General features: G+C 28.9%; 3 protein-coding genes across 6 annotated transcripts in view; 2 read left to right on the forward strand and 1 right to left on the reverse strand.

The window, feature by feature from the left end:
- The window catches only part of LOC118066841 (protein eva-1 homolog C), a 63,286-nt gene extending 49,573 nt beyond the window's left edge, over positions 1–13,713 (forward strand). For 2 of the 3 annotated variants that reach the window (XM_035083192.1, XM_035083191.1), the window contains exons 7-10: positions 6,388–6,609; positions 8,657–8,725; positions 11,074–11,305; positions 11,390–13,713. In XM_035083192.1, coding sequence (XP_034939083.1) covers positions 6,388–6,609; positions 8,657–8,725; positions 11,074–11,305; positions 11,390–11,612 — 746 coding nt within the window. In that variant the 3' untranslated portion in view covers positions 11,613–13,713. The remainder of the gene's footprint in view (positions 1–6,387; positions 6,610–8,656; positions 8,726–11,073; positions 11,306–11,389) is intronic. The other variant, XM_035083193.1, reaches the window with a different exon arrangement.
- Positions 13,714–16,121: 2,408 nt separating this feature from the next.
- Positions 16,122–22,429, reverse strand: Teh1 (tipE homolog 1). 2 transcript variants are annotated; one of them, XM_035083194.1, is made up of 3 exons: positions 21,029–22,429; positions 20,550–20,880; positions 16,122–17,983 (listed from the first exon to the last, which is right to left on the reverse strand). In XM_035083194.1, exons 1-3 carry the CDS (start codon positions 21,546–21,548, stop codon positions 17,899–17,901), a joined length of 936 nt encoding a protein of 311 aa, XP_034939085.1. In that variant the 5' UTR covers positions 21,549–22,429; the 3' UTR covers positions 16,122–17,898. The 2 variants fall into 2 exon arrangements, with proteins under 2 accessions (XP_034939085.1, XP_034939086.1); XM_035083195.1 differs by lacking the exon at positions 16,122–17,983 and adding an exon at positions 18,834–20,466.
- Positions 22,430–23,368: 939 nt separating this feature from the next.
- On the forward strand, positions 23,369–26,429 carry iPLA2-VIA (calcium-independent phospholipase A2 VIA). Its single transcript, XM_035083198.1, has 2 exons — positions 23,369–23,532; positions 23,628–26,429. Exon 2 carries the CDS (start codon positions 23,714–23,716, stop codon positions 26,093–26,095), a length of 2,382 nt encoding a protein of 793 aa, XP_034939089.1. The 5' UTR covers positions 23,369–23,532; positions 23,628–23,713; the 3' UTR covers positions 26,096–26,429.
- The last annotated feature ends 1,356 nt before the right edge of the window (positions 26,430–27,785 follow it).

Genomic DNA, 27,785 nt, shown 5'->3' on the forward strand with positions numbered 1-27,785 from the left:
TATTTGCATTTAGATCTGTTTAGGAGCAAGATCAATGGAAAACAATTTTGCTTCAAAATTATTATAATTATTGATTGCATGAATGACCAATCATGAATATAGTCTGAAAAAAATATATTATTTAATCACAACCAACTATTTTTATAACACTAACATTTTTGACAAGTCAAAAAAAGTATTTAAGATAAATGAAAGCTTCAAAATGTTTCTATGGGTGATATTTTTTGAAAACTTTAATGAAGATGTTAATTTTGGTGATGCGTTAAATTTCTTGCTTTTGATTTATTCAATTTACTTTGGTCTAATTATTATTTTCATTAAATCAAAAATTTAGTGCAAATTAATAAATTCAAACATTCATTTTCTCCACCAACGTGAGTCATATCTAGCTGCATATATTTTCCACGCGAGCAATTTTTTACACAAATTATATCTATTCTAACAGCAATTCATATAAAGCATCTCCAACATCTCCATATATGTGGAAAGAGAAATAATTCCAAAGGTTATTATTCTCCAAAAAAAGCTTTTTGCCTAAAATTCGTGTAGTTAAAGAGAATTCTAATTTTCCTATTCATTTTACTATAATTAGCATCAAATTAAAATTAGGTCAATAAAATTGACCCTAGTTGGTATTCATCATTTGAGCAAATTGTAAAATAAAACATGCAACATGAAAGTAAACAGTGTTGGGTAATTATTTTGCTGAAAGTTGAGCAATTAGAAGCTGAATAGTGAAAAGATATAATTTAGATCAGTGGTTAAAATCGATTCTATTTATAGAAGTCAATCATAGTTGGTGGAAATTCATGAGTGTGGATCAGGAGATCAATTTAATAGAGAGTCAATGACCACATGACATATCGGAACTCAAGCCTCGTTAGTGTGTTATGGTCGCGTGCGTTAGTAGCCTCTAGCCTAAACTAGGAAGGAGGTCGTTTGCCAGGAATTCACTCTTGCCAGTTGGCACAGCAGAATACATACATCAGGTCCCGATGGCGGGCTTTCGCTCTCGAGGTTCAATGATACTCAGTGTAATATCGCCTGCAGACACTTCTGCATTCATCACTCTAGAACACGATAATAACGAGCTACAGTTGCAATTTGCCATATAACTTGGGTGTTGGAGATATGTTTGTTATACACGTGCCTTATACTATAATAGGGACACATATTCTCCGCATAACTACGTGTCCGACCGCCAGGAATTCCTTACGAACACTCAGCTTTCTTAAATTTCAGTCGTTTATTGTCGGATGCTCCTTGTATGACTTATACATTTATGGAATAAATTGTCCGGATATAGAATACTTCTTTTATGAAGAATACTGACCATTTTATATATTACGCTAGTCAGCATGATTTTTATTACATGAGAATTACATTGTGATCCTTCTGCAGTTAAGGTTCTTTAACTTGAACGCGTAATGGGAAATGTTCTATCACTCAGTGGTGAGGTATTTTTTTGTGGCTCAAGTTGTAATAAATTTTTATATTATTAGTGTAATAAAGTATTTCTTTTTGTGTTGCGAATGTGTAGAGAATTTAGGTCAGGATAATTCTGAATTTATTTTGTGAACATTCGAATTGTGATGGAAGCTAAAAGCCTTCATTTTCATTAATAAATACCAAAAGGGAATTGTTTTTTTTGATCACTCCAAAATTGTTGGTTTGAATAATTTTATTCAATTATTTATTATTGCTAAAAATAAAATCATAATTATTTTATAAATTTATATTGATAATTTATTTATTTGAAATCGCGGAGGTAATTGCGTGAAAAAAAACCCTATCTTGATTTATCATTTTTCTTGTAAGTTATCCTTCATTTTGTATCACTGAAATCCTTAAAGTGATCACAAACATTAGATCTACTCTATTTATAACAGTAAACGACTTCCATAGTTCTTAACGCCCATTTCATTACATAGATGTACTTGTTCTCCTTAATTTTTTACATTTATCTTGACATAAATACATCAGATAAAATACTACTGTGACTTAAAAAAAAATTCATGAACATCTCGGAAGCATTTGTTAAATATTCGAACATCATTTTCTATATAAAAATAACAACTTTTTAAATATTTGTTTTCAACAATCAATTGTTTGTATTAAAGCTACTAGAAAAAGCATTCACATTAAAAATTATCCAAGTAGGCATTTTATTTAAATTTAAAAGCTCACTTTTTCATAAAAAATTAAATTATTACTTTACACGCGATTTAAAAAATAAAATGAAATTCACTAGAATTTTGTTCTTTATCTTAAATGGTATTTTATTAAAGGAATGTTATCATGCGATATAGACATAGCACAGAAATTATCCTAACATGACATGCCATTGTATTCAAGGAACCAAGAATTGCATTCTGTTTGCACGTAATAAAGTTTGTTTATCTTGAAAAAGAAAAAATAGTGTATCTTATGAGATCGATCCTGACACTTAAATAATTATTTACAAATAAAAGAAAATAGACTGCAGATATATTCGAAACTTTTTTTAACTTAAATTTACTGGGTAAGATTTTTTTTCTGCTATAAAACTTTAGTGAATTATGAAGATATCTTTTGTTTTATTTTTGAAATAATTCTAGTTTCATTCTTATCTTTCGTTGCATTTAAGTGCAGTTAATTTGAACAGAAATGAATATTGATCTCTGAATTTTTAGGATAATGTTAACGGTTAAATCACCAATATTTCTATTCTTTTCAACACAGTTTGTGATAAAATGATCATTGGAAACTTAAAAGCAATCATCTGGAAGTAGAATTATGGACGAAATCATAATCTTTTCTTTTTATTTCAGCCTATTTATTTAAAACACTTGGGAAAAAATGTTTGAAGATAAAAGCAAAGGTTTTCAATGATTGCAAATTATTGAAATGAATGAAATAATAAATTGACAATTTTTTCAAAGGAAACTGGTCGATTATTTACATATCTATCAGTGAGCCAACTTCGTTATCTTTTATTCAATGTTGGACCAGGTTGTTTAATTGGTTTTGTAATTAACACTGAAGAGAAAGATAGAGATTACATATAACTTATATGTAACAAATAAAAGACTTCAAAAGCTGACGACAAAAGCAGTACGATCCTTTCACATGATTCTATATATTCAAAATATTACAATTTCTTTATTTTTTTTTATCTTCTTGTATTGGTAAATATCTAAAATATATCTCCCAGTTTCATTTGCTAATTTAGCGATTTATTAAATTAACTTAAATTTAAGGCTGTATGAGGAAAGACGGAAGCCTGGTTGCAAGAAGAAATTCCTTTTTTCTGAAAAAACGTGCCAATACGAAACTGTTTGAACAGGATGGGCGGGGGGAGGATATTTGGATAATTACCCTTGTAGTTTTGTATTTTTATTTCATTTTATTATATGTATAGTTTATATTTTTGGATTTTTATGAATATTGCTCCAAATTCTTTAATAAACAATTAAATTTATATAAGTATAAATACAGCAAGTTCGTTTTTATAAGTCAATAATACATAATGTAGCACAAATTAAGTATGTGAATTTATTTCTTTAATAGGAAGAAATGGATCTACAAATGTTATTTTATATGCATCGTCAAGTTCTTCATTATTTCCAATTTATCTTTAAAATGAAATTCATCCGGAGTTGATATTTTCAGTTGTTCTCGAGATATCGAAAACGAAACAAAACCTGACATATGCACGCACGGACATACGTATATACGTCCATGTTTAAACCTTCTAATATGCTTTCAAATGTCTCCAAACGTAAAGATATGATTAAATTACGAAATTCAAAAAACGTCTCCATTACAATAAGTTCCTGATGGGAAGTTGACTGTTAATTAATAAGGAAATGCTTACTTGTTTTCATTGTATATATTTTGATACCATAATAGAATCTGATTTTCCAGAATTCCTAATTGACTGGTTAATTTTCTTACATTCTCATAACTTACATATCAACTGTTTTGAAATATAACAGTTAATATCATATTTTGTTGCATAATCAATTTTTCAACATTATTTAATGTACCTTTTGGTTTCATTAAAGAATTAAAACATTTTTTCTGTTTTTGTTTCTAAGAATGGTAGTGAAAGTTATTTGAAATCCGTTTTGAATATTTTGTTATTATAAATGGAATATCTTTTTCGATATAAGTATCTTATTTCTGTTTTTTATTATGATATTTACAATGTAGAGTTTGTTTCACTAGCTTTATTCAAAATTATCTTTCCCACTGTATCTTCAAACATATGTAAAAGCTGTGATCCAGTGGATCCTTTGAACTTAGTTTGAATAAAATTAACGATAGCACAATATTCACTAAGAATGTACATCAAACTCATTCTATTAATTGTCATACTTGATGTTGTATATTATGATACTGATGAACGATACTCGTCAAAATCTGGGCAAGAAGCTTGAAATGAAGCTGCAACACTAAGACATTTCGTTTTTAAAAATGATATTTCTTAATCGAACAATAACGTGTAATTCAATGATTAATGTTATTTTTTTAGCTATCAAAGACAAAACCTGGAAGTTTATACTTTTAATTACACAAGAGTGTAATACATAATTGCTAAAGTATTTCTACTATTTACAATCAACAATTACCAGATTATGTTTTTTAACAACCCTAAAAGATGACAAGCCTAGTCAATTTTTGGATCTAGCACAAAAGTAATTTGACCAACCTTAGTCCAGTATTTATTTATTTAAACATTTACATAGGCCCAACAGCAAAGCCAAACTAGGACCATAGATAGGTAGTAGTAGTAGGTAGCAGTATTGAAATCATTAAGAAACTTAATGAACTTGGCAAATCCAAAGTATGCTAAAAAAAACATACATGAAATGTATTACACGTTACATAACAATATAAAAACTATGGAATTCTCATACAGAAAAAAATGTGTATATATTGCGACAAATTCTATATATGTTTCAAGTAATTTCTTCCCCTGTAGACTTTTAGGCCATTTTTTGCGTAGGGGAAAGAAGGGAAAATTTTATTAATTTATCAAAATAAGTTTAAAAACGCTCATTCCACTTTTTGTACATCAATTTATCAATTTATTAATGCATTAAAAATTATGAGGATATGTTAATATAATGGTTAATTTGTTGACTTACGTTTTTTCTTGGTGTTCTATTTTACCTCACCTTCTCCTACTTTAACATGTATTAAAATCTATAGTTTGTTTGAATTAGATATGCTTTAGGGGTGATTTTTTAATATACTATAAATATTTTAAATTTAATACTTTTAAAAATTAAAATAAAAATATTTCTTCTTACCTAGAATTAATTGTGTAGTTTCTGATAAGAGAAATTATTCTATTGTAGTAAATCATATTTTACTCCATAGTGGGCAAAGCCCATTAGAAGATATTTGATACATATTATCTTATAGATTTAAATAAAAACCGTCTATTAGATATTTGGTGAAGGTAAATTCAATTCGTCTGTGCTCAGAATAATGTAATGAAACTATTCCGATGCATCTTTGTTTGCATGTTGACTTTAAATAATAATAATAAAAGATAATAAAAAAATATATCATTCTGAAAAAGGAGTCTATGACCCAATGTAAAATCATTGTCGGCTTATTAACAAAAATAAATTTATTTCGACTATTTTCTAAGGTTTTTATCAATTTTAACATGATAATTCTGTTATTTGATGCTTATTTAGCAGCATCAAAATCATAAAAGTACGTAATCATAAATAAAACATTTTTTTGTATACTGCAAATCGTAGAATTTTATTTCAATATATTAAAGTTGTTCTATTACTTTTAATGCATTTGAAAGTATTGAAAAAGTGATTAAAATGTTAATAAAATGGGTGACATAATATTAAAACACTTTTAGTGCATTGAAATAAATCACCACAATTTACAGTGATACTTAAACAATACTTGTTACATTAAATTATTCTTTATGTATTCAACAGAAATACAAATTATACAAAAACGATTGATTCCCATTTGATCTGAAGCTCTTTTTCTATCCAGTAACTGAAATTAAATAACGTTGTATTATTCATGCATTTGTCAGAAGGAAATAGAATGTATTCAAAATTGATATGAGAAATGATTATGTAATTTTGCCAAATAAAATAATTTCATTGAAAATTTAAGCATATATTAAACAGGATTAAAATGACGTGAGTGACAGGTTCGTCAATGCTAGCGAGCATTCGATATTGCATTAACGAGAAGTGGCGTGCTTCTCCGGAAATTGCCCTACGAAGCTATTTAACATGACTGAAATTTGTCCTACATATGAAGTTATAAAGAATGAATAAAACCTAACTAATGCCCATTGGGTGTTAACGTTGTTTAGCTTACACTTAAACAAAGTTACTATTGTTTCTATGCATACAGTTCCACGGAGTGTTTTGAGAGAGCAATTTGTCGGAGATCTAGAGCCGGATGAAGTGGATCTTGTACCCGAGTTTGACGAAGGATTCGATAGAACGGACTTTAAAACAGAGTTTAGTCCAAGTCCGAATTTAGAAAATCCTGAACCTCCACCTAGAGACAACGAAACGATCGATTCTACAACTGTAGACTCATCCTTACCTCGTGCACGGACCAACAATGACAGTAAGTACCATTTAATTGGTTAATTGAACGAAAATAAAATACTCTTGTATTTTATTTAATGTGAACGTTTAGTCAGCAAAATACGGATGTTATAAATTAGTTTTAAATGCATTACAAAACAATTCGTTTGATATGATGTCAATTACATTATGCAAACCGCATTTGATATCAAGTTCATTAATTATCCAAAATTTATTGTGGTCAATTAATGGAGCATTAAATTACCGAAAGTATAAGCTATTGTGTTTCAGTAACGTCCAAAACTAACTGAGCGACGGATCTATTTTTTGACCTGCATTTGTGTTCTCACTTTAATATGATAGAATTATTCGTTTTTAAAAAGTTATATATACATTTACTATAACAATTTTAACACTCTTTCATTAAAAGTGTATAAAATAACATAGATTAAAGGTTAACATTGTTTTTCAATAAATATTTCCTATCATAAATTTTATGAATATGAAAAAGAGTTTTTTAATTTCAGAAAAACATGCTCCAAATATGTATTATTCGTGTTTATTCTTGCACAAGATAACATTTAATTTTTATCGAAAAACTATATTTTCTTGCACAGAAGGTAGTTAAATTTCTGTATTAATTTTTATTTATGATAATAATAATTATTTTATGGAAAAGGAAAAAATAAAATTAAAAATGTTGGAAGCAATTAAATTGCTGAAGGCATAAATTAGTCATTTGTAATTATTTAAACTCATTTCTGATTTATTTAATTATTTAATTTTTTTAATTCAAATTACTTCAATTTAATTATGCTATCATGTTACAAGTGATCCAACAATTAATTTTGACTCTATAATTAATAAAAAAAAAAACCAAATTCTTTACATATTAAATGTACATACCAATTTCATTTGAACAGTTCAATTCAATTATCGAAATTATGTTGTTTTTTCAATTAACGATTTATTTAATTTTACTTCTCTTTTCATTTATTTGCTTTTGTTTGACTCTCTTCCAATTGATTCAAGTATTTCCGTTCAAGAAATAAAAAAAATGTATTATTTATTATAGAATTTCAATGAAAAAATTAAATGCTAAATAATATGATTCAAGGTTGTAATTAGTTCTTTAACTCTTAATTATAAAAAAGAATTTTTTTTTTAAAAAAAAGTTTTTTTCACAATTTTTCTTAAAGAAGAGACTTATCCACTGACATAATCAAAATTTTTCCCTCATGAGAATAATTCTTTTTTTATAGTTAAAAATGTTCTAGAAGTTAAAAAACTCTTGTCTCTGAGCACATCTCTGTAGGTAAAAACAAGTTTTCATTCTCTTTTTTCAAATAATTTTATTTTAGTTTAACTAAACGTTTTTTTTTGTTTTTTCTTTTTTTTCATTTTAAAAATGCAACGAATTTCCTAACAATCAATAATTCAACTGAAGACGAATTTCTAAAGTAAATCATTTATTCAAAAACTGAGACAAATAATAAAATTATCATACTTGCTTTTTACAACGAAAAAACAGTTAATGTAGTAAATAAGTTTCTAGGTGAATTAGTGGTGGATGTTAATGAAATAACAAAATAATGACAAAATCGAATTTTACTACAACCACTACATCATATCAAACGAGTTCAATATAATTTTTACAGCATGACATAAATTCTTTAGCAGCACCTAAAAGTATTGGCTTTGCAAGTTTTGTTTTACTTCTACTTTTCAAAAACTACATATTTATAGCTGATCTAAGAATAGCAAAATACTCAAGATATTTTAAATGCCTTTCCTGTTTTTTTTTTGTCGTGATTTATGTGAATTTTAAGATTTTGAAGCATAACTTAACCAGTCTATTTGGTATAATCATATGTTGTACATGTAACCCACCACGTAATTGAAATCAGAAAGGTGGTACTATAGCAAGATTAGGCTCGGTCGGTAGGGTAATAACGCTCAACAGCGTTTTATATTGTCAACCGACGTTATGAGGGTGGTAATAATGATAATTTAAAAAGCTAACGAAGCTGAAGATGACATTGACATAATAAATGATTCATGACAAATGATAACCATCATCTTCACAGTACCTGAAGAGGATCAAGCCATGGTTGACTATCTCAATGAATGGATTAGCGTATATTCATTTATTACAAGTAAGTAGTTTATTCAAATAAATCATCCATGGACATCCCACGCGGATATATCACGAATTTGTTATTACCTCAGGAATTTTCGTTATCAGCTGAATTCAGTGACCGATTTACGATATATATTCAAAGTTATTTTTTCAAATAGACACATACTGTCGACGCTCTACACAACTTCTAACACAAAAATGTAAGCTCTAAAAGAAATAAATTTCATACATCTAAAACTATTCATAGCTTTGAAGAGGGAAAAAAACTTAACAGAGAAAAATCGAATCTGTAACGAGTTGAGTTCTAGAGAGCGTCGATTGTATATAAATGATGGTTATGATGTGCATCCATGATAGTACAAACTTGCAATAAATTGTATGCATGTTTTTCTGGTTTTTTTTTCTGGAATTTTTGATTGCATCCTTGCGTATGTTCAGAATTTTGATGATTTTTATTTTTATGCTGTAAGGTATATGCTCCAAATAGTGACCAAATAAAAAAAACTTATTTATTTTGAGATTTATTTGGATTGTAAAACTATTGTTCATGATTAATTACTGGTATGAACACAACAGAGCATAATAGTTTAACCTAAAAAACTTTATGATTTAATAAAAGCTAAGAGCCTTTTAATTTTGTGAAAAGTTCATTGAAAAAAGAATCTTTAGGCTTTGAAGACAAAAAAAGTTTTTTGATTGAAGAATTGTCAAACGACCATTGTGTCTTTGAAACTTTGGTATTTTATTACATTAATCCAGTTGATTTGGAGGTTTCTTAATTCCAAAAAACGAAGAAATAAAAGAAATTTATGATTTAAATTAATAGTAATAAAAAAAATTTTTTTTATTGTAATATTGAACTGAGATGACATTTCTTTATGATTATTATGAATAGAAAAATGAGATATTTTATGTTTTTTTCAAGTACAATGAATGTCATATTTACTAGCTTATACGAAAAATAGAGAAGATAACAAGTGTATAAAAAAAATTTTGTTAATAAAAGAAATAACTTATCTGCAAAACTTATTTGAAATATGTAACAAGATAAAGCTTGATGGCTTGTTATTACTTATGGATATACACTCTCTATGTCCGTTTAAAAGTATGAAATTCATTTATTATATACAATATTTTAAGTAAACCTCATTGCCAACTGAAACTTATTCACCTTTGCTGTATTTCAGTTTTATTTTGTTCTATAAGATACTAAAATACTTTTTTATTACAAGTCTATCCAAGAAAATATAACTTTCAAAGAAAAACAAAATTATTTTACCATTAAAAATATAATAAAAAATAACATTTTAAAACAAATATGGATTTTAATAATAAAAGTTCAGTTTTTTTTCAATTCCCAAAAGTCAATAGTATTAAAAATAATGATCATACTTTAAATTAATATAAATATTCATTTAAAAAATAGGTTACATCATTAAAAGCCCTAGTAGGGCTAAGATAAGATTTAAAGTCTTTAAATATTCGTTCTTAATATGAATGCGAATATTTCTGCTTTCTGCACATCTTTAGACCATCAAAGAGGCCTTCAGATTTTTAAATTTTCGTATTTATATTCATCAATCGTGGATGTTCAAAGTCATGAAAGTAAAGGGTCTTACGATGGTCTGTGAATTTTCGTAGATATTTTTATGCATAATAATTATAAAGAAGATCTCAGTAATGATTTCCATTCAATTAGTAAAAAAAAATTATTATTAATAAATCATAAGATTATCTAAAGATCTTTAATTATTAATTTATAATTTTTACTAAAATTATTTTTAAAATATAATATCAGTTTTATAGCAAATAAATGATTTTTTCTTATTTATTTATTGAAGTTAAATTAATAGAATAAATAAGAATAATTATTCTAAACTAAAAAATATTTAATGATTTTTAATACAATTTGTTACCAACATGTCAAGTATTTTAATTAAAATAATGCCACGAGTTTATGAAAAAAAAATTAAACCACTACCATTGCACAAATTTTCTTTTATTACTAACAAAATAATTAAACCACTCGAAAAATGGTTCACTTCAGTAAATATTTTTCACCCCATTTCAAGAAAGCTTTTCATATTCGCAAAACAAATAAAAGAAATATGCTCACGTGTTCATTGACCCAATTCCCCATCTAGATCTATAATCTAGCTGATTGAATGAACAGGGTCATTAATAGATACATCCTTATTGAATTTTTTCAATAGCTATCAGTAAGTACAAGGTCACTAGTTGGCATATTTATATTAGCCCCAATTAACGGAATGTTGAAAGTTAGTCTTATAAATAAGCCTAAGATATCTTCATTACTGAATATAAAAAAAGGAAATATATTAAAACAAACTTTTATATCAACAGGAAATCAAGAGAAGTTTTACTTATACATAATAGTATCAGTAGCTGCAGGAGTGACAGTCTTTCTAAGTCTTATTATTGGTCGACTCCTAATTAGTCGGCATCGAGCAAAAAAAGACACCAAATTCCATGATAATAACGAAACTTTGCCTAATGGCTTTACGGATGAAATTTCCGAGATTGACGCTGATATTGATCTTTCAACTCCAGTTCCGGTTCCAATGCAAGAAACCAGGTGAGTTGAAAAAAAAGTAGAAAAGTAAGATGAAAAAAAGAATTATTCGCAAATGTAATCATGCTATTATTTCTAAATGTCTAGAATTCCTGAGACTCAATTGGCGGAACGATTGCACGGAACGGATCACTATTACCCAGATGTCAGGATGCCTGTATCAATAGAACCAATACATCAAATTCCACCACACGCTGGAGTTCGCGTTGATCTTGGTAATCACATGATTGGCGCTGATAGTCTTCACACGATTTTATCGACAGAAAATTTAAGGAATATATCCAACAAAGGGTGTTATTATTATGGCTGACAAGACGAAGGGGTCGTCCCACAAGTGGGTCGTCCCCTATCAGTGAGCCATGTGCAGCCAGTCAGCGCCAGAAAGTATTGTTTTTAATGTCAGACATTTATTTTTATCTAAAACTAATAATGCGTATGAATGAAAAATTGGGAGCTTGTAAATATAATAAATGAATAAATGAATGGAGTAAATGTTGCGTTAATGTAAAGTAGAAAAATTTATTATAATTATAATTGATTATATCACTAGATTTTTGAGCGACTGACAATGATTATTCAAGAAAATAAACAGTGCAAGATTTGGATTATCAGGGTAGTTGCAAATTACATGTCGATGTTATGAATACATAACTGTACAGTTACTGCCAAATATTTTTTTTTATTAAGCCTAACAAGTTTGTACAAAACTGAAATCATGTGTTTAATTATACTTGCATTTATATTACTTATAAGTTTTGTAAAATATTCAATGAAACATAATGAAGTATGGAGTGAAAATATACACAGTCGAATGAATTATGATATTATAAAAATTAATATTTCACATTGTGGTATAAATAAATCATAAGTTGAATGATTGTATTTGTGTCGATATGTACTGAGAAAAAATTTAATTTTGGAAGTCATTTTTTATTGATCACAAAGAAATATTTTTAACTAGGTTTTAATTGGATGTAAAATTTAAATATTGGAATGGGAAATAGCAACAAGCAAATTTTTTATTTTTGCTTAATTATTTTAAAAATAATTGCATCGATAGAGCTCACAATTTATTTAATTGAAACTCACTTTAATACGCAAACGAATACCAGAATATTCTATAAATAGATAGTGATTCAGAAAACAAGATTGCTTACACTAATGACTATCGGAGCGAATGAAAAATCACAATTTTTTAAATAAACATTGCAAACCCACTGTTGACAAGAGTTGACAACAATATCATTCAATTTTACTGGAAGTGACATAACGAATGTATACCCCAGATTTCCAAAAAATACAATGATTTATGCAGAATAAATAAATGATTGAACAATACAAAGACAAATCTAATATAAAAATGGCATAAAATAAATATTTTTTATTTTGAAAGAATAATTAAATAATAACTGTATTGTACTTTCAACGAAAATAGGTTTTTTGGAAAAAATATTAACTGAAATATTTAAAATAGTTTTACAAGTATTACGTAAAAGTAAAGAAAAAAATAGACATACAAATTTAAAATTAATTTTCTCAAACCTTTGTTATAAATATTCTTTTGTAATGAATTGAAAAAAAAAGTATTAATATCCAAGCGCACGTTTTTACAGTACATTATCATTGCTAATTAATAGCTTCATCTTTTATTAATAAAGGCTGTGATGAAGCTACAAGCAGTGACATAATTACGATCATTTACCTCATAAAAAATAAAAAATAATTTATAAGTGTATATTGATTGTGGTATATATTATCTGCGGAGTGCCTGATATTATGGTGGTGTGACGATAAATTGCGTGGAGATTTTGCTTGAAGTGACGTGCAATATTTTTTACATTACAACTTGTTTCACAAGACTTAAAGAAAATAATTTCACCACACTTACTGTATTAAGAAATTTAGATAATTAATTAGATAAAAAAGTGTGATTGTGTATCATTTAACGGTACTGAAGTTTATAACAATTGATTCCACGCTAATTGCCATACCATCACATATAAAAATTGATAATCTAGTAAGAAATTAACAATTTAAAATTATTATTGTTTATATAAAATGAATACTTATCATAGTTGAGAAAATTATTGATGTCAAATCTAGACGAGAGTTATTCTAAAAAGGAAAAAAAAAGAAACATCATTCGACATATATTGCGATTGTGTGAAATTACCTTTTGTTAATAAGTGAATGAATTGAAAGCAGAATAAAGTATATATATAAAAAAACTGAATATCTATAAATGTTATCAACAAAATGGTGCTCAATCACTATCCCGTCGAAAGCAATATAGAATAATGAATGAGTTATTGTATAATTTCATCAATCATTCTATTAATCTAATTATTATTAATTCCACATCAATTTATTATAATTATTACTTCAACATATTATATAAACTCACAATGTTAAAAAAGAAAATTCATTAAATACGATGATAATTATCATGAATAAGGAAGCGCTTTCTGTAAATCCTTGAAAGCTTACTTAAATTCCTGCTTGCTTTTACCTTGAAACATTAATTGAGTTTCTTCATAACTTACCCGCTGATATTACTTTTTATATTTATTCACTAGTATAATTAATATCTCTACAATCGGCAGTATTAAGAGCTTGATGATTTGGTACAATACAGCTCGTATATCTTTATTGTTTCAGCACAAATTGGAGAGTCTTGTAATCAGGTCACAACTTTTTTTTTTCAAATTTAAGATGTAATCTTTGAATATCAAAGGACAGCAGTTTTGATTAGAGGATCTGAACTGGAGTAGTTGTCGATATGTATCTGACATTTCATTTATGAAGAAACGTGAACAAAAACCATCCAATATTTCATAATTTTTTATTTTATTTTTTGTCAGTTTCAGTCAGTAGTGTGTGTATGTGAGATACATGTACAGAAATATATATTTTTAAATCATCATTATAAAGACACAAGTTTTCTTAGCACGTCACAAGGGTAGTTAATGAGTGGTGCAATTAGTCAGAAAAGATTCATAGCTGTATTCCGTTTGTATAATAGTTGCACGTTTCTCGCGTGCAAACACTTTATAGCAGCCCATTCTTTATATAAGGACGTGATGAAAAGCTATACAGAATTTGATGATGTTATGATATTGTCATAATTATAATTTGAGAAGAATTGCATTTAAAAAGGTATCAAGAACAATGGATGGAAATAAAATCAAAGATGACAATAAAAATCTCACCTCTGTTGATTGACGTATATGAGGTAAATGAGTAAACAATTCACGAACTACCCATTTCCATGATAGAACTTTTCTTTACACTTGATCGAGCCTATAGGACGTTGATAATAACAACCATGGCTGACAGAGCTCGTGGCCGTCGATAATATGAACGATCTACACCAGTTGTGTATGCGTGATAGATAGTTTTGTGTGCATACGATGCAAAAAACTAGAACATCAAACTAACGACGATAAAAAAAATCGATATTCAGAATCTCTTCATCGAGAAAAAAATTTTAATTCATCCTCAAGTTTGAAAGTTGCGGAAAAAAATGCACGAAAAAAGTGATTCCATCGTGATACAAAGTTAAAAATGTCATCAATAGATAAAAATGAAAAAAAAAGCTGAAATTTATAATCTCATTTCGTGATATTGTAAAAAATGTAAATCAAAAATTAGCATGTAAAATAATAAACGGGAGCATTCCCAATGCGACATGGCATGCCTTTCATGAGCGTGACAACCACCCGAATTCTAAGTAGTCTCTGCTGACGTGATATCTTCTCATTCCCCATAATGTACTCTGACCCATACTATTGCGATTCAACATACGTGCATGTACAATGCTGATAACGGTCGATGTTGGTTGCTAATACTAATGCAAATAATCGAGGTCAAAGCTGATTGTAACAGTGACAATAGGCTGAGCTTTCTTGCAGGCTTGCTCGCTTTGACGCGCCCTCGTAAAAAATGACCTCTTTCAAAAGAAAGCAAATGATAAATCAATAAATATGAATATCATATTTCTTAAATATTATAGCCCTATTACATGTTTATACATCACCAATACATGGGTGTTCATCAAGCACTAGATTTTGGTCAATCAAGTGTAATTCCGTTGGTGATCCCATTAAAACTTCTGCACGGACGTTTATTGAGATAAATTATCATAAATTAATCTAATATTCACTATTTCAATTATATGGTAATGTATCCAATTATTTGAAAATTTAATCTATAAAGAAATGCACCAAGAGATTGCATTAAATATATATTCGATCCTGAATTGTGCCAGTCACATTTTCCAAGTGCTCTGCGCTGCTTCCAGTACTCTAATAAATTACAGAAAAGTGACATAGTACTCTTAATTCTTTCTATTCAGCGAATGCTTAATGTCATACCTGAGCCGCATTATTCGTCTGTGACAAATCCCTGCTCATGTCACGAATAATAGTTTTAAAAGTATAACTGAGTTGATACATCAACGGAATTTTTAAATTAATTTTTATGACATCTTTTTTCTCTACATCTAATGGCCTCTTGTAATTAACTGAAAATCACTGCACACACTTCTAGAATAATCAACATGACAGAGTAGAAAATTATATAACTCATTAATCTCAGATTCTTTGGTCCTATTTATTAAATAAAAATGCAACAATTAAAGTTCACTCTATTTTGATTTTTGCACTTGTATATATGATTATACACATATTACAATAAATCCATTCCAAGTGTCTATTTGATAATTAATAATTTTATAATGTATCAAAGAAAAAATTTAAATGTCATAAAACTGACATGGCGGTTTCTTTTGAGTGTATACAAGATAAATTGTTCTTTTTTTCGTTTTTTACCAAATTTTGGACAATATATATATATATATATATATATATGATTATATCGCGTTTTTATTTATTCTTTTTTTCTTTTTGTAACTATAAATACTTATGTTTTTTCGTTTAAGGAAGCGCGATATTCTAGTTTTATTTTTTATTTACAACTATATGTGACCCTGTCAGTATAATCCAAATCGTGGTCTTTAATTAAGACATACATGCTATTTTTTGGTTTTTTTTTAGGGTGGTTTTGTTTCCATCAGAATATTTTAATTTTCCATTCACTCTGGAATATAATTATCATTAATTTAGAAAAATAAATGTATTAAGGGCTAATATTTAAACTATACAGTAGGTCATGGTGACCTCGAATTTGCCTTAAAGGTAATTGTTGAGTTTTAAAACTTCATTTTAAGTTTGTTTAACATTTCTTATCGCTATGAATAAATTTTTTTTTCGAATAGAAAACATTTGTTATAAAGTTTATTCATTTTTTTTTTTTTTTTTAGAACAAATATTTTTCAACTGAAATATTGCTCCAAGTCATATAGACTCAACTCTACCCTACATGAAAAAGTGGATTTAGGGAGAGTATGTATGCAATTAAAGTATTAAAAAAAAAAATTATTATAAATTTTTTTTGTCTTAATCTCATTTCAACTATTCATAAAAATAACTCATTTTAATTTTTTACGAATATTTCTAGAGTGAATGAAAAAATAAAAATGATCGAATGATAACATTGTACTGAGAGAAGATTTAGATTTAAAAATAATAATTATTTCTTCAACTGTAAAAACAATTTTTTCCATTTCACTTAACAATAAGTTAAATTAAAAACAATAATATTCATTCAAAGACGAAATAATTGAAATAACTATCATAAACATTAAACAAAGCATATTTTTGTGATAAAAAGCTAAATATTTATCTCAGTACACCACTCCAATAATTCCATCCAAAGATTAACATTATTCTTAAAAAACTAATCAGTGAATATTTGTAAAACGCAAAAAGTAGTAACCTAAATGTTGAAAAATATTAGCTTTTTTAGTTGTATATGTTGTTGAACACCACTGGCTCTATTTCAAAATAGTTCCTCTAACTTATTGAAATTCACAAATGGTGATTAGATTTACAAGATATATGTATACATACGAATATATATCTGCTATTTCATCGTTTCGTTGATAAAGATATGAAGAACAAAACTACATGATATTGTTTTTCATTTTTCTTATAATCTATATATGTGTACTGCATTAATCAATTTATTCATTATTTCGAATCATACATAATGATGATAAGAGCATTAATATGTAGCGTAATAAACGTCGACCCTTACCATCATTATTATTGTATCAATCAATACCGGTGCAGCACTGCACTCTTGAAGCTCGAGTGCGATTATATAGTGATACGTCCACAAATGTATAAAGCACGTTAACGAACAGTCAACTGCTAACCACATTAATTCATGTTATCCTACTTATTTTGATTCAATTCTATCCTGTTATTTATTTATTTCTATTTTTATACCCGTTAAATAATAATGGCATTTCACTTAGCTATCTCTTAAATTATTATATTTTTTGTTCTATCAGCACGAATCTTGGTGCTTCAAAGTATCCAATATTCGATCGATAGTCACTGCAGTTTTTAATTCCATGGAAGATCGAAAATCATTAGAAAGTCATGTTAATCATATTGGAAATAATGACTGGATTCCTTTTATAGATCCGACTGAGATGTGGCCAGCACACTCTCAGTCGTCTCATCCCTATGTCATAATGGTCGTGTTACTTCCCCGCAGTCGCAGTGAGCTTCCGTATGTCCTCTTCGGTCCACTCTATTGCTTATCGATTGATCACTGAAATGAGAAAAATTTTTTAGTATCCCCAATTTCATCTAATCATACCATGTATTCCTATCTACCAGCTACTTTATTGATGCTGATAAAATATGAATAATTTTTATCCCTCAGCAAAAATTAGGCATAACATGGAACCTCATTTTACCCCACACATTTTAGACTAGTAATCTCTTGGGAAATTAATTTTTCTCAACACTGTTCTATTTCATCGATCTTATCGTCAAAAGTTAAACTCCGTTGCGCAAGTAATTTCTGGGCAACAGCCTGGAAAACTAATTTCAACCATGGATTACTTAGCAAAGTATCGTCTTTCAAGTTGATTATAATTAATTATGCATATTTTAATTAAAATAGAATTGAAAAAAGTTTGTTTTTATCAATTATTAATATAACATCAATGATAGAGTAATGGTAATTTTATCAATAGTCACCTACAGACCATTCGATGGAATTGCGATGGTCAAGAATAAGAAATGGGTCATGAACAATTTATCAACAGTCTTTATAGAAAGCAGTTGTTGATGCATGTATATCTAAAGACATTGAATTTATTTTAAAGACTCTTACAGTGCGTATACTTTTAGATCTATAAGTATACACTGTATAAGTTCATGGTTTGTTATAAATTATTTAAATACGTAATACATGCACGTGAATAGACAAAACGTGCTTTTTGTTTAACTATTGAACTACGCATTACCAGAATATTCTACATAGTAATAAATATTAAAGTATTACTAGGAATGAAATTTCCTTAAACAACATAAAAATTAATGACAAATATAAATATAAAATATTTTATGTGCTCATTATTTTCATGGGCACTGATGCTATAAAGTAAGAAGAATCGTTATGGTAATAATAATGATAATAAAATATGTGAGTATCGAAAGGCAAATAAATAAAAAGTCGTCAAAATCAAATAAACCAAATTTATTTTAATAAATTCAGTGGTTTTTATCGCGCTCTCTTGGGAAATATAAAGTATTCCCCAAGCGTTTTATTCTTTTTACAGATTAATATCACAGTTAGCATACAATGTATATTTTCATACGCAAAAATTCTGATAGAGAGTAATAAAATACATAATTGAAATGAAAATAAAATTATTGATAAAACAATATAACATTAAATGAATGGCACACTAGTAAATTACAAAACCCGCGCAAGCACATTTCTTGATTATTTATTATTTAAAGATAGATAGTCATTTATTATTCGAAAGTTAAAAAGTGCCATGAAATTTGCATGAAAAATTTTTCTTTAATATTTTCTTTGTGAAATGAATAAGAGATATTCTTAAAATGATTCAAATCTACTCGTGTAAAATTTTCATGAAAGCTTTTTGTTGCTTTTTTTTTGCCAAGAAATTCTTTGATAGTAGATTGTCGTTTAACTTGCTTTTCATATACAGAATAATGGAGAAATATTTCAATGAAACTTGATTAGATTTTTTTATATTTTTTTTCTCTCTTCTCTTTTGTAGTCTATTGATTTTCCGATAAGTCATCGAATTGGAGAGCAAGTCAACAATAATTGCTTATGAATAATTAATTAATGAATTTAAAATTTTGTTTTTTCTTTTTTTCAAATTCATTATTGATTTATTATACCCACATCATATTGTGATAAAATGATGCTTTAAACATTAGAGAAATATTTCTTGAATTGTCTTTCATTTGAAGGAACTATTAAGAGAAATATTGTTTTTATTGATGGTCCCAAAAATTTGAATATCATTTTTAAAAATATTAACTGATCTAAAATATTGAAATTAATTAAATCGTATAAAGGCATTCCGTAACTTTCAATTTTTTCTTTTTTTGCTTCCATAAGTCATGCAATAACGAGTATAAGATGAATAAAACATTCTGTTCTACTTCCTGCGATAACAGTTCTATTAATGATAAAAAATATCTTTGGTTTATAATTTTTTTAATAAATCAAACTAAAAATATCACTTACGCAGACCACCTACAGCATTCCAAAAGCACCAATACAGAAAAAATCATTATACAATAAATAATTATTTTTAATCATTTTAAAATCCCACACTACTGCATCAATATTAAATACAAAAAAGCACCAAAAACTTTGAAAACTTAATAATTTGTTCCTATTCTCTTAGAAAAGTTTTCATACATAGTTACATCTTTACATTTAACCCAATTATCGCTTTAGAAAAATAATTTTAATCAATTATAAAAAATTATAATAATAATTTTAATTTTAAACTTAAAAAAATATGCTTATAATTCACAAATGAATTATTCTTATTTATAGTTAAATATCCTTTTTCTAATTAGTCTGAGCGAAGCTGATATCTCAAACATCTTGAATCATTTGAAAAAATATTTAATCACTCCTAAAACACTCGGCAGCTGAGATAATAATCAAATCGTATTTTAGCAGAAAAATAAAATGAATCCTGGTGCTTCATTACATTCAGCCTTTATCTTCTACTTCTATCTCTTTTTATACTAAAAAATAAAAAAAATAAAAAATAATATATACAAATAAAGCAATTAAACTAGCGTAAAGTATAGTATATAATAAATATTACCTGAGATTGCTTATTCTGATTTTTCTCATTCCACGCGATTGACGATGGGAGGGTACCACGCATCTGCAGTCACAATGCATTACACATAGTGCAATACTCGTAGCGAGTGTCACTACAAAAGGCGCCGCAAGAAAATGGATTATTGTCTCTACTTGAGCCTCGCGGTTGTAATTAGCCATCACTATACTGCCGTTGATGCGACTATAATGGCAGGGAAATTTAGCACCCGTGTATCCAAGCTCACGCGTGAAGTTCTCACAATTGACTACAGGGGGATAGCCACAACCTTTGATGTTCACCTTAAGAACCGCTTCGACCTCATTCGATGAAACTGTAAAATATTTAAATGTCAATACATAAATAAACATGTATATGTCATGTGATGATTATCACAGCAGAAGCCTATGTACATAAAATGCTGCAGTACAGTAAATAAAGCAGGGTAAAAGGTAACTGAATAATTGATAACGAAAACTGACCAGTAACAGGTGATTGAATTGTTGTGTTGGAAGTGCTTTTATCACCAATTCCCAAATCACTTGTCCACGAAAGTGTTCTATTAGTATTATTGGTCCATGGAGTGTATGAAACGTATATGTGGGTACATCTGTAAACATCGCTGGTACAGCCTTCACGACAGGAGCTCCAAGTGCAGTTGAAGAGGCCAAGAATATCTTCACGACGGATTGTGGTACAAATGACCGGTTCAGGTGAAAAATCAGCAGCTAGTGTACTGATTGCTGGATCAACATACAGAGGAACTAGAAAAAGCAGCGCAGCACCACCAGATGTGGCAACAAATGCTAATGCTGAAGTAGCGTAGAAATTAAACCGCTGACGGCAAGTTCGCCGTAGCGGTTGGCGCCTAGCGCCGAACCCGAGTTCCAACAGTTTGCGACGACGTAACTCTGCCTGCTCTTGTTTTTCGTATTTGTATGGATTGGTGGCTTGACTTTGACTGCTTGCGTCCAGCAATAACTCTGAACTGCTGCCACGCATCACCTTTATCCTATTTCAAAATTAGGTAATACCTGCAAAGTTGGGTGATCCTTCTTTTTCGTTTTGTAATTTAATTCGACAGAGATCCAATATATAAATATATATGATATTGTTTTACGTAATACTTTTAGCAGTCGCGCTTGTTCTTAATCATGCGCATCATCGTTCCTACACGTGCATGGAGATATATAGTGTAAACTTATTATTCTCCTCATAATCTTCATGGCAATGCAATTCCTATACTTAAGACATATTCAAGCTTCATACACATTTGGTAAATTCTCATACGATTGAGTAATCACTGTTATAGATCGTTTAAGTGATTTTATCGAAGCGCTCACGAACATTTCTCCAGTCCGGTTTTTTCTTTTATTTCTTGAAAAATTGTAGAAATGTTTGATTTTTTTATTTTGATAACCATATAGGCCGCTTAATTATATAACTTGATAAGTATCTCGTACATAATTTAGAGGTCATAAGGGTGAAATATATATGTATATGTATAGAATAGAAATATACATATATATCAATCAATTAAATGAGTGTTAAATTATTCGAAAATAATTGTATAATTCTATTATTCTTCCTCCAACTTTATGATATAGTAATCAATAATTTGTTTGTTCATTATAATTGACATGTCACCTTTACAGAAAAAAAATAATAATTACGTTAACACCTCGTCATAAAATTAATAGGATCGATTAAATGATTTATATATGTACTCAATTCTTTGCACTTGATTTTATTGTACTGTGGTAAGTATTTTTTTTCTTTTTGTTCACAATTTCAACTACCTACAATAATACATGGTGTAGCAAATTTTGGTAATAAAATGAATTAATCATTATTTTCACTGATTTTAATAAATCACTAATTAGAATGATTTATTTGGTATCGTGCCAATTTTATTATATTTATCGTCTACATATAATATATATATATATATATATATGTAATACATATATATATTATGAAGTTATTTTTTTTTATTGTGCATAAAAATATTCTATCTAAATAACAATGTATATAATATATGACCGCATTAATACAAGCGGGAAAATAAATAGTGGATATATTTTTCGAAACAGTATTTAACACTTAACAGTATAATAATGAGCTGCCAAGACTAAAGTCGAGTTTCCCACAGTCAGGCCACGCGAATCGCGAGTTGAAACACGACTATCATTTCTTCGCAGGAGCAGCCTCGCACAAGGGCGGGGTTCGAAATGCGCCGACGCAACCATTTGCCACCCACGAAGACCAAGTATCCTCTCGTTCGCCCGCGCCTGTAACCCACTGCATACCACAGTACCATGCTTCCTAGCTCTCTTGAAAGCCACCTAATACTTCATCCTTTCAACTACATGATGAAAATCTCATTTTCCAATTATAATGTATTACTAATAAAAATCGACCATGTTCTACTTTAAACTCCTCTCGATATTTTCAATACACTTTTCATTTCACCAACTGTCAAAACCATTAATGTTGGATATAATTGCCTTTTGATAATGAGGAATGATTAAGGCACTTTTTAATTGATCTATAGTTCATTCATTGAGGTGGTAATTATTTATGAACGCACTTAGAGAAATTCTTTATTAATGTTATGTTGAATATTTTATATCAGACGGATCGATTAATTTCACTTTGAATGCTGTATTAATTTTTTACTCCCACGTAAGGATACAAGGTAAATTACCAACAACAGATACCTCGATTTTACATTCAATGCCATCTAGATAAGTTTATAGAACTTTGCTAAACTTTTGTCATCAAGAGAATACATAATTCACTAGATAAAATAGTGACTAAGACTACAGCTGACTTGAGTAAATAAGTAGAATTTTTTAATTAAGTTTTAATTTGTTTTTACTGTCAGTAAATAGTGACATCCATCAACTAGCATATATATTAATATTTTAAGCAATCTAGTCACCAATGAACGACTCTGTTATGAAATAACATTGAATATTATCAGGTATTTATGAAATTTTCTATGATCATAACCATATCATAACCAAAATCAAAGTTCATTGAGCAAACGATCAATGTCAACTTACATAATTTTTCTAGATGAGTCATTCAAAGTTGCGCATTATCAATTTGAGATTATATCAATTGATCATCATGGCATCATAGTACTACATAAATTGATCATCATGGCATGGTTAGGAGATATTGCTAACAACGTTTTCCGGAACATTGTCTTTGGAAACACCGATCCTAATGTAGTGTTGGAAGTTCGGCCTGACGAGTATAGTAATCGTCACATTCATTGTCGAGAAGATGGGATTATGTTGTATGGACCAGGTGATCGTTATCATGACAAATATGAAATTGTCTTTCATAGGCCATGTCAAGAAACTTTGTCACAAGCATTCAGTCTATTCCGATCGGATGATCTTGAGATGGCAGAAATAAAATTTACTGTTTACAAAGATGAAGTTCCAATACTAGTACAATCATCTAAAGAACTATATAACACAACCAAGCTTCAAAAATTATGTGACACAGTTACTAAACATCCAACTTGGACACCAGCACATTTAGCAGCACATTTATCACTCTATGATGCATTTAAAAATGTTGTAATCAAAGAGAAATTAAATGTAGGAGATAGTGCTACTGGAGCATCACCTCTTCAAGTAGCTATTCAAAACAATAATCTTCAAATGGTACAACTATTGATTAATGAAGGCGCTTCACTAGAACATTTAGATCATAATGAAAATACTGTCTATCATTACGCCGCTGGATCAAGTAAAGATATTATTTTTGCATTAGGAGCTAGCTTACGAAAAATTTTAAACAGTCGCAATGCCACTGGGCAAACTCCACTGCATGTTGCTTGCCAAAATGATAAGCCAGATTGTGTAAAAGCACTTTTAATGATTGGAGCAGATGTTAATATGTCAGCGAAAGAAAGCACAACAAATGGTCCAAGTTATGTTGGAGATTTTATGAGTGATAAACCCAACTCTTTATCTGCTGAAGATATGAAGTTTGGAGGGACTCCTCTGCATTGGTCATCTAGTCATGAGGTAGTAAATGCATTGATAGAAATGAATTGCAACATCAATGCAGTCAATTTTGATGGTAGAACTGCATTGCATATCATGGTGATGAGGAAACGATTAGATTGTGTTGTCGCACTTTTAAGCCACATGGCATGTATAAATATTGGGGATCATCAAGGCGATACACCTTTACATTTAGCAGTACAAAAAGGTGCATCAATCTCAATTGTACAAATGCTCATTGGTTTCGGAGCCGATATTAATGCTAAAAACAAGAACAATGAAACTCCAAGACACTTGATTAATATAAAAAGCAGTGAAGGAGATAAAATTTTATATATTTTGCATGCCGTTGGCGCTCGACGTTGTGATTTAAATATGAAAAATTGTGATGAGGGCTGTAAATTTGGTGAAACATTCAATGGATCAGCTCCACCAGAACCACCGACTGCAATTCCCAGAACAGTCCTTGATCAGATGCTATATGTATCAAGCATGGCAAAAATGGCATCGCTTGGCACAAAAAAATTAAAAGGTGGTAGATTATTATGCTTAGATGGTGGAGGAATACGTGGTCTTGTTCTAGTTCAAACTTTAATTGAAATCGAAGCTATTTTGCAAAAATCTATCGTCCACTGTTTTGATTGGATTGCGGGAACGTCAACAGGTGGAATCCTGGCTCTTGGTTTAGCTGCTGGTAAAAATTTAAGAGAATGCCAAGCTCTCTATTTTCGTATTAAACAGGATACATTCGTAGGATCAAGGCCGTATAGCAGTGAAAATCTAGAAAAAGTTTTAAAAGATAGTCTTGGTGCTGAAACTGTAATGGCAGACATCAAATCACCAAAACTCATGATAACTGGAGTACTTGCTGATCGAAAACCTGTAGATCTTCATCTCTTTCGTAACTATGACTCGCCAAGTGTTCTATTAAAAGTTCCACATAATTCTAAATTTAAGCCAACTCTATTGCCTGAAGAACAATTATTGTGGAAGGCAGCAAGAGCTACTGGAGCTGCTCCATCATTCTTTAGAGCCTTTGGTCGATTCATTGATGGAGGATTAATTGCTAATAATCCTACTCTTGATGCCATGACAGAGATCCACGAATACAACTTAGCATTAAACGCTCTTGGTAGAGATGATGAAGCTACTCCATTATCTTTAGTTGTTTCACTTGGTACTGGAGCAATTCCTGTCACACCTTTGAAAGACATTGATGTTTTCCGACCAGAAAGTATATGGGACGCAATGAAACTCGGCAGAGGAATTTCTGCTTTAGGAAATCTTCTCGTCGATCAAGCAACCGCAGCCGATGGACGCGTCGTCGATCGTGCAAGAACTTGGTGTTCCATGATAGGCATTCCATATTACCGTTTCAATCCTCAATTGTCCAGCGTAGTAGCAATGGATGAGAAGAACGACGAAATATTGGCTGACATGATTTGGACTGCGAAAGCGTTTATGCATGCTAATAGAGATCAAGTAAAAGAGTTGGCTGCAGTCATGGCTCGAGATCCGTAATGATAGGTAACTTAAATTACGAAATACAAATTTATTAATACATTATATGTAACTGAGTACTGAAGAATAGATCTATAACTGGAATTTATAATATCGTGACCTACATTTCAACACTATGCACGTGCGTCTTCTAAACGATTAACTTTTCAATTTTTTTTTTGCAACAAAATTCATCAGTAGTTTATTTAAATGGATTTGCATGTAAGAACGTAGTCAAAATAAATTCAATATTATTCTAAATACATAGCAATTAGATTAAATTCAATAAATGAGTACGCAGTGCTTCCTTACGTTGTAATATCTCATAGTTTTTTGAGTATTAATTTTTAAACAATTGTGATTAACTTATTTAGTACGATTTTATAAACTTTATCTTTTATTTAATGTAATTGTTAATTATAAATAATTATAACAAATAAATAATATACTCATACATAACGAAAATGATTAAATAATGTAAATACATTATTATATCAACTCAATTTCAATTGATCCTAACATAATCAATATTTTTAGGCTCAAATTATAAAAGTTTTTACCAATCACTTGACGAGACTCTATTGAACACCATCTCACTGACAATAATGTCTAGTTAGAATCTCGAATCTTATGATTCTCTATTATTTTTCATGAGTATGAAATATTTGGTGCAACTTTAAAATTATTTTTCAAAAGTATGAATAGATACATTGCTGTAATTATCCGTTTACAAAATTCAATTACTTATTCTAACAGTTTAAGTATTTGAATTTTATATTTTTGAGCTTATAGGTAACGACCAATAGTGTAATTTAACTTTTATTTTTGATGATAAATATAATAAGCTATGATAAAGTGAATTAAATGGTATTAAAAAAATGGGTCTAGGCACACTTTGTGCCCACACGATGATCTTCCCGTTCCTATTGACTGTTTTTTGTTATAATGTCATGTATTTATATCTTATATATTTATTACTTTTTATTTTTAATTTTTTAATAACAAACTGCACTCGTTATAAAAAATATACAATTATTGGTTCATTTATCTTGATCGAATCTACTAGCAATAAACATCGTTCTATAAGCAGAAACTATTTTTCAATTGTTTAAATTAAACTGTAAATGTTATAAACAACATAAAATTGTTGAAAGCCTTATGTAGTCGTCAATAACAATATTGTATTGATATTAATCGAATTTTTTTAATAATACTGATCATTCAACTTATTGCAGTAGAGTCTATTGCAAATTGCTTTTTACTCAATTTATTTTCTTTATTAAAAAAGTTTAAGTTTCTTTGTTAAAAAAAAACGGCTGTATCGAATTTGTTTGAACTTCTTTTAGATCATCTTTATTGGACTATCTTTTGAATGAAGCACAATAAAAGGTTCTGTTTAAAGAAAAAAGATCTATTTAGGTGCATTTCAGGTACCCATACAATCAATTTCTCATCTAGTGATTAATGAAAAATTCAGCTCTTTGCAAAATTCTTTATATCCACCAATAGATAGCAAGTTTTTTGAATCAACAAGGAATACATTCCAATGTTGTTAAACAAATCGTTTAATTTGATGTCATTCAAATTTGTGAATTTCTAATTCAAGCACACTTTATGGAACAGATGATCGCTTGAATATATACTTATGATTCCATGGGTAAAAGACATTGCTGTCAATACTCTACAATAGGTGTAAAATCAAGTCGAAGAG

Source organism: Chelonus insularis, unplaced genomic scaffold (genome assembly GCF_013357705.1).
Source record: "Chelonus insularis isolate UGA/USDA-ARS -01 unplaced genomic scaffold, ASM1335770v1 contig_356_pilon, whole genome shotgun sequence".
Lineage (NCBI taxonomy): Eukaryota > Metazoa > Arthropoda > Insecta > Hymenoptera > Braconidae > Chelonus > Chelonus insularis.